The sequence below is a fragment of the Neofelis nebulosa genome, chromosome 2, assembly GCF_028018385.1.
Source record: "Neofelis nebulosa isolate mNeoNeb1 chromosome 2, mNeoNeb1.pri, whole genome shotgun sequence".
NCBI classification, from domain to species: Eukaryota; Metazoa; Chordata; class Mammalia; order Carnivora; family Felidae; genus Neofelis; species Neofelis nebulosa.
The window spans coordinates 216,642,801-216,652,403 of NC_080783.1; the positions used below are offsets into that span (position 1 = coordinate 216,642,801).

General features: G+C 58.2%; 1 protein-coding gene across 6 annotated transcripts in view; it reads left to right on the forward strand.

The window, feature by feature from the left end:
* RERE (arginine-glutamic acid dipeptide repeats) overlaps positions 1–3,999 on the forward strand; it is a 429,059-nt gene extending 425,060 nt beyond the window's left edge. For all 6 annotated transcript variants that reach the window (XM_058719215.1, XM_058719218.1, XM_058719219.1 and 3 more), the window contains 3 exons: positions 294–440; positions 930–1,110; positions 1,453–3,999. In XM_058719215.1, coding sequence (XP_058575198.1) covers positions 294–440; positions 930–1,110; positions 1,453–1,486 — 362 coding nt within the window. In that variant the 3' untranslated portion in view covers positions 1,487–3,999. The remainder of the gene's footprint in view (positions 1–293; positions 441–929; positions 1,111–1,452) is intronic.
* The last annotated feature ends 5,604 nt before the right edge of the window (positions 4,000–9,603 follow it).

Below are 9,603 nucleotides of genomic sequence, written 5' to 3' on the forward strand. Positions count from 1 at the left end.
GGCAAGACGGTGGCGGGGGCGGGAGGGGAGACTGTGCCTCTAGCCATGCTCAGGAGTGAGCGGAGGGGCTGTGTGTGAATAGCCGGCTCTTTACCTCCCTGTTGCTTTCTGGAACTTTCCTGCGGGTGGGGGTGAGGGCAGCCACCGTGGGTCAGGACTTTTGGTGGCCCTGGTGGCCGGGAGCCGGCCGTGGTGAGGAGGAAGCCACCGGTAGTCACGGCCAAGGAGGGCAGACACGGAGAGAGCCCCGGCGCCCCGCACCGCCCGCATCTGGACTTCTGCCCCTCTTTTAGGTTCAGCAGGCCCGGTGCACCCGCTGGTTGACCCCCTGACCGCTGGCCCTCACCTGGCTCGCTTTCCCTACCCCCCCGGCACCCTCCCCAACCCTCTGCTTGGACAGCCCCCCCATGAGCACGAGATGCTTCGTCATCCAGTTTTTGGTAAGAACGCACCTGGGGAAAGAGGGGTCCAGGTCCGGTGCGAGAGTTGGGTTGGTATCTGATGTCCCGTTCGTTCATTCCCTCATCCACCTCTTTAGCAAATACCCGATGATGTTTCCCGAGAGCTGGTGGGGGGGGGGGGGGGGGATGGGTAGAGACACATAAGAGCCAGGACGAGGGCAGTGCGACGTGAAGGAACAACAGAGGCGCTGAATTTACATTGAGGGGTCAGAGCGGACCCCTGTGAAGAAGAGCCTGAGCCACGAGGCCTGAGGTCGAGGGAGCGTGTATTCCGTCCGTGTTCCCCCAGCCTCCACCCCTGGGGTCAGGGGATCGCAGGGGCAGTACCTGCTCCCCGGGTCCCTGCGGAGTAAGCAGCCCTCCTGCTCCCCGCCTCGGGAGGCCGTCTCCTGACCTGACCTCCTCGCCAGCCTCGTCCCGGCCGCTCCCTTGGCCCCTCTGTCTCAAAGGCCGTTCTGTGTCTGGCAGGTACCCCCTACCCCCGAGACCTGCCTGGGGCCATCCCACCCCCCATGTCTGCGGCCCACCAGCTGCAGGCCATGCACGCCCAGTCAGCAGAGCTGCAGAGACTGGCCATGGAGCAGCAGTGGCTGCACGGACACCCCCACATGCACGGTGGCCACCTACCAAGTCAGGAAGATTATTACAGGTGAGGCGGGGAGGGGCCGGGAGGGAGGGAGGGCCTCACTGTCTGAGCCCAGGCTCCCACCTGTCCCACCTGTGGCCACTGACCCAGCCTGGCGGTCACCCCTCCTGGCCGTGCCCACCGTGTGCTCCGCCCGTTTCCACAAAGGCCACGCTCCCCCGCCCCCCATGGCTCTGCGGGCCCCTGGAGGGGACTCCCAAGGAGCCATCTTGACGGGAGGGAGACGAGGGGGGAGGGTCGGCTGCACGGGAGGCCACTCTGGTCACCTGGACCCTCGAGCTGCATGCCTGGTGGCACCTGCCCAGGCCTGGTGCTGAATACTTTCTCCCTTTTTTCCCTTTCTAGTCGACTGAAGAAAGAAGGTGACAAGCAGTTATAAGTTATTTATTTGTTAACGCTGGCTGTGGAAACCCCAATTCTTGGGGGGGGAGAAACAGGACTTTTTACATACAATACGAGCTACAGAAGCAAAAAGAATATCTTCTAAAGATTTCTTTATATATTTAAAAACCCCACAACTGAAAATGTTATCAGCATAATAGTGTTTGTTTGTAGAGAGAATACCTTGAGACTGGTTTGGGTCTCCCTGCATGACAGTCCCCCAGAAACTTAGTGAGTCCTGGACTGGACTGAACATTCAGAAAACTTTCCCTGCAATCTTGGGGTTTGGCTTTAGTTTTCTTTTCCTTCCTTGATTTCTTGGTAGGTGCTAGAATCCAGTTCACACCCTTCACTGTGTGTGCAGACACACTCAGCCACGTGTGTCCCAGAGCCCACGAGGTCTGCAGATGGGTGGCATAGGAGTTTGGAATCCAAGAGCTATAATTTTTAAAAAAACTTTTATTTTAATACATTGTAGGAAATCTTCATAATTTGAGAAAGTTCTGCAGCATGGCTTTTTACGTCTGTAAATAAATAATTTTAGAATGGCATTTTTTTTCTTCCACAAACTATTCTGATCTATTTTTTCCAGCCATGTCACTAATTGTGAATTCCTACCAGCTATTGACAGAATACAGAGTTGATTTTTTAATAAAAAGTTATATATAATTATCCCTTTAATTAAAGGGAACAGATGGGCGTTACTAATTACAAACGGGCAGGAGCTTGGGACGAGGTTTGGTCGCAGCAGTGGGCATCCAGGGGTTTGCAGGGACGATGTTACAAACCGTTTCTTTGTTTTGCTGCCTTGATTTTCACTTCTGTCTGTTCCTAGCTTGTGCTTTGCCAGAGGTGCGGATATTTGTTAGATCGAACCTTTTTTATTTTGTACCAGGAGCGCCGGAGTTAAGTGTCCACCTTGTTCTGTCTCCACGGGATAGAAAGCACATGTTTCTGTGTGTCTGATTGTAGATTTCCTTATACATTTCTATGCACACACATTTGGCTCTTCTGGATGAACTGCCTTCTTAAATACTCTGACAATTTCGTAAACATTCTAGAAAATTCAAGAAGAAAACGATTCCCTACAAATAGCACACGCTTGCCAAAGGAATCCGTTAGAAACTTCCCCTGTTGTGTGTCATCACTAGGATCTTCCTGCACTGAGGCCAGGGCACCCCTGCTGCACGGCTTGAGGCCGCTTTTGCTTGAGGCAGGCCCGGAGTTGGCATGGTTATGGGTGGGGACGCCGTTTGAGTCCCACTCTTGCTCTCGTTCCTGGTCGGAATGGCTTCCTTCTGCCTGGGAGCTGCCCCTCTGAGGGCTCGGGCTGCTCTGCAGGGGGGGCCGCCTCTCCTTCCTAGTTGTGGACGTGATGCACTTTCTCCAGAGCGGGGCCGGGCGTGGGGGGTGTCTGCGCCTGTTGATGAAGTGTTCTGTCAGGATGTGACCTTTCCCCGCTCCTCTCCCCTCAGACTGGGAGTCACATCCAAGAGCTGTGGGATGACAAGAGCACGTGTGGGTCGGTGGATGTGTGGGGCGTGTCTAGGGCTGGAGCCGAGTCGGGGGTAGGAAGAGAGGCTGGCGCTTTGACCCAGAAGCCAGCAGGTGTGAGCTCAGATCCAGGTTCCGGATTCAAGCCTGCATCAGGGCCATTCCCAGTTTCTGTTAAAACTACGATTGGTTTCAGTCGGGACAGATAGAGGATTGTTTTGTCTGTTGGGAATGTTTGTGGTTCTCTCCTTTGATTTTTCTCTCATTCCATTTCTGCCTTAACTTTAGCTCCTTAGAGGGGAGACGAGCTCAGATGAACCCTGTGTCATCAGACTGGGGGGCCGCACGGGCACGAGGCACTTGTTTCCTCTGGGGGGGCGAGCCGGCTCTCCTGCAGCCCCTGCCCCGCTGCCCCCACCTTCTCTGCCATCTTTGGTTTCCGTGCCTGCCATTCAGTTAAACCTTTACCGCCTCTCTGTGTCCTCCGTTTTTCCAAAGAAGAGACGGAGTGAAGTACTCGGAAGTCTCTACTTGAAAACCGTCTGCAGGCGTTTTCTTGTTCGGTTTTGGTTCTTTCCCCATATCCCAGGGTGAAGCACTGAGATTCTTCCACTTAAAAACCTGCAACCCGAAACCCTCACCTGGTCAGCTGCACTTGGTTTAGGAGGCCCCAGACCTTCACAGTGTCTTTGAAGCCCGACCCCTTGGTTTCCTTTTGGATTTTCCTTCCTTTTGTTTGAAGTTTGGTTTTGCTTTTCTGTGTTTTGTACGTATCTTGTTGAATGTTGTCAAGATTGAGCTTTGTTTCACTGCAGGAGCAGAGTGTACATTCTGATTTGCTACGTTTATATATATCTTGAAGCTAAATGTATATATGAGTAGTTTGCCATGAGATAACACAGTGTAAACAGAGTAGACACCCAGAAATCGTGACTTCTGTGTTCTCTCCATTTTGAGTCTTTTGTAATTTTTTTGAAATATTTGTGGACATAAATAAAACCGAGCTACACTACAACAGCTGGGTGTTGACCGGTGAACTGTGTCTCATTCCTGGGAGCGGGCGGGGAGATTGGCAGTCGCCCTCCACCTAGGTCCCCCAGGGCCGGCAAGGGGCAGAGGGGAGCGCCCGGTTCCCCGCCGTTACTGGCACGCGGCTCGCCTGCCCTCCAAAGCAGCTTCCAGAAAGATTCCTGTCTGCCATGCCTGGTAGGAAGGGCAGGGTTTCTCTGGCTGAGTGCTGCCAGGGGCTTGCTCCAGCCTGACTGGCTGCAGTGAGCTCACCCAAGCAGCAGAATGGGTCTGGGGGTGATGGCCCTGGGACCAGGAGCAGGCACCCTCCCAGGTGAAGGGGCGTGTAGCTCCTTCCCCTGCTCAGAGGAGAGGTCTGAGCCACCCACCAGCACGGTGGCCTCCTACTCCTGTCCCCTCTCCCCCTCTCCTGGAGGCCTGCCAGTGCCCTAGCCCGCCCTCAGAGTTGCTCTCTGGGATCACCCCATCGCAGAGGGACGGACAGCAGATGGCCTGCAGGGTGTGGACGTGGCCGTGAGGAGGCAGCAGTCATCAGAATGGATTCGGGCCGTGCTTTCGGCGACCGGCAAGGGCATTTTCTTGAAGCTTCCAGACCGTCCCTGGAAATTTACACGCTCACCTCTCCACCTGGGATACAGGTTTCTAGATGTCCTGGGAGATGGAGTGAGAGCAACCCAGAGCACTTACTATTGATAAACTGCCCTCAAACCAGGCAGACAGACTCCCGTGGTGGGGAAGGCCTGGGGAACGGCACGTGTCAGAACTACTGACCTTGGACGAGAAAACTTTGCCAACCAGAGGGTCCCGGGTGGCCTGCACATCGGTGGCCCTAGAGACGCTTCTGTGTCCTCCCAACAGCAGGAGTCCCGCTCAGCAGCATGGGTAGTTAGGGGGGGACAAAGTTGAGGGGCCCGCAGAGGGGGCACAGGTGACTGTCGTTCCGGGTCAGGGACGAACAGGCAGGGTGGGAGCGGCCAGGGGCGTAGAGGGAAGGGGGAAGCAGCTGGAACCCAGGTGCCTTCTTTGCTGGTCTTTTATCCACTGTACTTTATGCAAATACAGTGTTTCGTCGACCTGAATTTATGAATACCAATTTCAAGTAGGTTAAATGATCAGACTTGCGTGTCTGTGAACGGATGTGTGGATTTATGCTGCAGAAAAGGACCCTCATCAGAGCTGCACAGGTTGTAGCAGTTTCTCCGGTGTGGACAACTGTGGCCATTGTCCCCACCCTGCCACGCACCCTTTCCGAGGCAGGGGGCCTGCGGCAATGGATTCACGCGAAGGAGAAAGGGTCTGCCGTCCGGCCACTGTGCCCCTGGCCAGGCCCTCATCACTAGCTACGCTCCTCAGATGAGCTGGCGCTGGGGCGCCCCTCTGCCCCTGGGCCCCTGTGAGTGGACCTTCAGCTTGGCCGTGGTGGCTCAGCAGCCCCTCCCATCCTGCTCCCACCCTGCTGCAAACTAAGGAAGTGATACCTTGCAGGGCTGGGCGCATGGTCGCTGTATCGATAAATGTCTCTGGTGAGCGCAGGTGAACGGGGTGCCCCGCTGGGCGCCACCTATGTAAATGGAGGTCGCTTGTCTGTAGGGTGAGGATGCACCACAGAGAGATGAGCAGTGACCTCCCACATACACGTGGAGGTGACCCTCAAATACCAGGAACGCGGAGCTGAACGGTTGTGAGTGCAGACGGCCGATGGGTGAGGGTCAGGGCTGGAGTGCGGTGTGGAAGCTCAGGAGACGTTTGGGGACGCCCCTCGCCAGTCTCCGGAGACCACGCGGTGAGACCCTGAGCACCTGAGTGTGATCTGGCACCGACACAGACCAGCTATCGCCCTTGGCCTCTCCTGGCCAACCCGGTCGGCTCCGGACTCAAGACCTGTGGAATCCGAGCAGGACCAGTTACACCCGACACGCGGGGTCAAGCTGACAGGCCCCGGGGCCAGTGGAGGTGTCTGTCCGGCCCTCGACCCCTGAGCAGATCCTTCCCGCTGGCCTGTGGAGACACCGAGGGGACGCTGGCCTCCCTGCCCCCTCCCAGGGAAAATCAGACAGACGAGCTTGCTTGGGGGGAGGCGGGCCACAGCGTTGGCCGCGCAGTTGGATTCCTCAGGCTGCAGGAAAAAGCGAGCCTCTGGAGTCCTGGGGCTCCTGTGGAAGGCAGGGCCCGGCAGGAGTTGGGCCATCGGAGCTGCAGGTGCCATCGCGGCCGAAGCCCGTGGCTCAGGAGCGCATGCTTTACCGTGGGGCGCGCGAGCCCTCACTGGCTGCTTTGTCCTGCGTTTTTGGTCCTTGGAGGTCTCAGTATCCGAGGTGTCCCCTCCCTGGGTCCTCACTGGGTTCCCAGCTGCCCTGGGGCGCTCTGGCAGCTTGAGTCCTGGGCCCCAGTGCTCTGACCCAAGGCAGCTGCTCCGGTAGCTGCGTTTGCCAGGAACAGCTTCCGAGTCGTAACTGTTTCCTTTTGGCACGTCGGGGACCCAGGCCGCGGAAGCTGTGCCTGTGTCCCCCCACCCCAACCCGGCTCCCCTTGGGCACCTCGTTACCGGACCAGGTCCCAGTGGGTGGAAGGCACTTGCTTTGCAAACCTTTGCTGACTGAATCACCAGGGCCCCCTTGCAGAGGGAGACTCCGTGGTGCACACTGTCCAAATGCGCTGTGGAGCGGTTGGTGGAGGTGAGGTGCCCTTGGGCCCCCTCCGAGGAGCTGGTCACTACTGTGGCACCTGAAGTGGCCCCCTTTCTCCCTCAAGCCGCTCTCAACCCCGCCTCCCCCTGACCAGCTGTGCCTGCTCTGGGACATCACAGCCCCTCCGGCTCTGGCCCTGGGATTCAGTTGGGGAGGGGGGATCCGCTGGTGGCCTCTGGGGAACCCCTAGGGTGTGGGCACTCAATGTAGTGAATTAAAGATGGAACTTTAAGGCACGTCTTAGAAGACGCTTTCGACCTCATGAGGACAAGCTGTTTAAGGGCTGATGTCTTCTATGTGCCTGGCCACCACATGTCACTCCCAGGTCCCCTCTGCTCCCCTTCTTTGCACGCGCTCAGCTACACGGCAGGGCCACGGAATAGATTTGAAACTCGGTCCTTGCTACCACTCCCGGTCCTGACCGCCAGGTGGCGCTGTCTGTAAAGCCCTGACGCCGCTCATCTGCCGCTCTGGCTGCAGGGACCGGTCGAGGTCCCCGGCCCTGCGATGATGGGGAGAGATGCGTAGGAATGATGTCGAGTATTTTGGAAAAGAACAGACGTTTCCTGGAGTCCGGCAGCCAGGCTGGTGGGTCAGAGGTGAAGGAGTGGGGTGTTCTGGGCAAAGGGTCACCGGAAGAGGTCACAGGAGCAGGGGCAAGATCTGGGGGCCAGGGGCCAGCATGGATGTTACGATGGGAGGACAGGAGCCGCTTCTCTTGTTCTCAGCCACAGTTCCCACGCTGGGTGTTCAGTAAACACTCGCTGAGTGACGATCACCCCGTGGGACGTCCCCAGCAGTGACGATTTCTGGCACGGTGGCCTCAGTAGCCCCCTAAAGAGTCCCCCTGAGCTGTCGCTGCCCCCGAGGGTCCCGTGCCCCAAATGTGCCCGTCTCTGGACGTCTCCTCTCCTCCCGAGTCTTCCAGGAAGAGGGTCCTCCGCTGCCCTCCGACCTCACAGCCAGGACGGGGGCACGGCACGCACCTGCAGACCCCGTAAACACGACCAGGGGGCAGGAAGGAGCGGAGCGCCTCACCGCACCGCGGGGCCTGGCAGTTGTCAGTTCTGGCACATTCCAGGGAAGCCACCTCCGTTCCCTCGAGACTCGTGGCCCCGTGTGATGGGTGGCGGGGCTGCTGCCTCACCCAGTCCCCGTATCCCAGACCAGGGTCTAGCAGCCTGGGAAGGCAGACACCAGACGGGGGAGGCTGTGGTTTCGTGACTGGCCCCTGGCCCCGCGGGCAGAGGCGGGTGTGTTCATTCCCAAGCAGCAGCAAGCGACGGGAGTCGACGGCTCAGGTTTGCTGGCGAAGTCAGGAGTGTCTGGGCCTCAGCGGCTTGGACAGGGTCCGTCTCATCGCCGGCCCGCAGAGCCAAGGCTTCCTCGCCCTTTCCTCTTAGGGCCAGGCCGAGACAGGCTGGGGGGAGGGACCGCGGCGGCCCAACGTTCGCTCCAGAAACATCAAGCGGCGTGAGGCTGGAGTCCGAGGCCCCTGGTACCAGGGTGGGACCCTGTGTGACCTGGGCCAGGCGGTTAGTGTGCTTGTGTCGGGGTCCAGGTCGGTCTGCGAGACGGAGCGGAACTAGCCCCTGCCCCTCACTGGGGGAGCGGGGGGGGGGGGGGTGCGGGCGATGAAGCCAGAAGACTGAAGAAGCCGCTGAGCTCGCCACACGGCCTGGGCAGGACTCTGGGGCTCGTGAGCAGTGGCCACTGTCCTCGCCGTCTTCACGGCTCCTTTTCGAAGCGAAGAGAGCGATTCTCTGAGATGTGGAAACCCAGTGGGCGTGGCTCTCAGCGGGTCCGGGGCCTCCTCGAGGTTTGGATCCTGTGGCCGCTCCCACTGCCATCTGCCGGGAACAGACCCCAAGGTCAAGGGCAGCGATTCAGGTGCTGGCCTGAGGGCGGCCTGTGCTCTATGCCGCCCACGGACTCGGGGCAGATGCCCACGTGTAAGAGCAAACCTCTGTTTACTTCGAAAGTTCTAGGAAGAAGGCCCGAGGCCTGGCCAGCCAGGAGTGGGAGGGGAGCCTCTCTGCTTCTCACTCACAGATGTGACCATTCGGGACAAAACCAGCCCAGACCGCAGGACAGCCAACTGAAACCACCTATTTTAAAAAATCTGAAGGTCTTGTAAGCAATATCAACGTGGGGGAGGAGGAGTCTGGAGTCTCAGGAAAAGCACGGGACTAACAGGAGGCCCAAAGGAATTGTGTGACTTAGAAAAGTCACCCAGGGACGCCAGCGGGCCTCAGTCGGTTGAGCGTCCGGCTTCGGCTCAGGTCACGATCTCACGGTTTGTGAGTTCGAGCCCCGCGTCGGGCTCTGTGCTGACGGCTCAGCCTGGAGCCCGCTTCGGATTCTCTCTCCCTCTCTCTCTGCCCCTCCCCTGTTTGTGCCCTGTCTCTCAAAAAATAAATGCAAAGAAAAAGAAGAAAAGAAAAGTTACCCAAATTCTGTCTGCTTCACCTACACACTGAACAGGGAGGATGAGACCTACCTCACTTAGCTTGTAACTACCAAGGCTAAAATGGCATGTCATGAAGGCACAGAGAGAGGACTCACTGATTCCAACCAGGGTGGGCTGCACAGAGGAGGTGGCGTTTTAGACGCAGCTAAGTCGACTCAGAAATTGATGGGCAGCGAAGAGGTAGAAAGACTTCACCTGCGGGGAGAGCGTGGGCACAGGCACAGAGGACACCTGTGGTGGAGAGGGTTCTGGGGCCGCAGCACGGAAGGCTGGAGCCGGACAGAGGCGGTGGGCTTGGGAAGACCGTCAGGGCCCAGGTGGGGCATGAGGAGTTTAGAGCTGGTTGCTGAGGCTCTGGGAAGCCAGAGGCAAGGGATACACTCGGGCATGTTTATGGCTCCCCCAGCTACAGGGTGGAGGTTGGGCGGGGAGGGT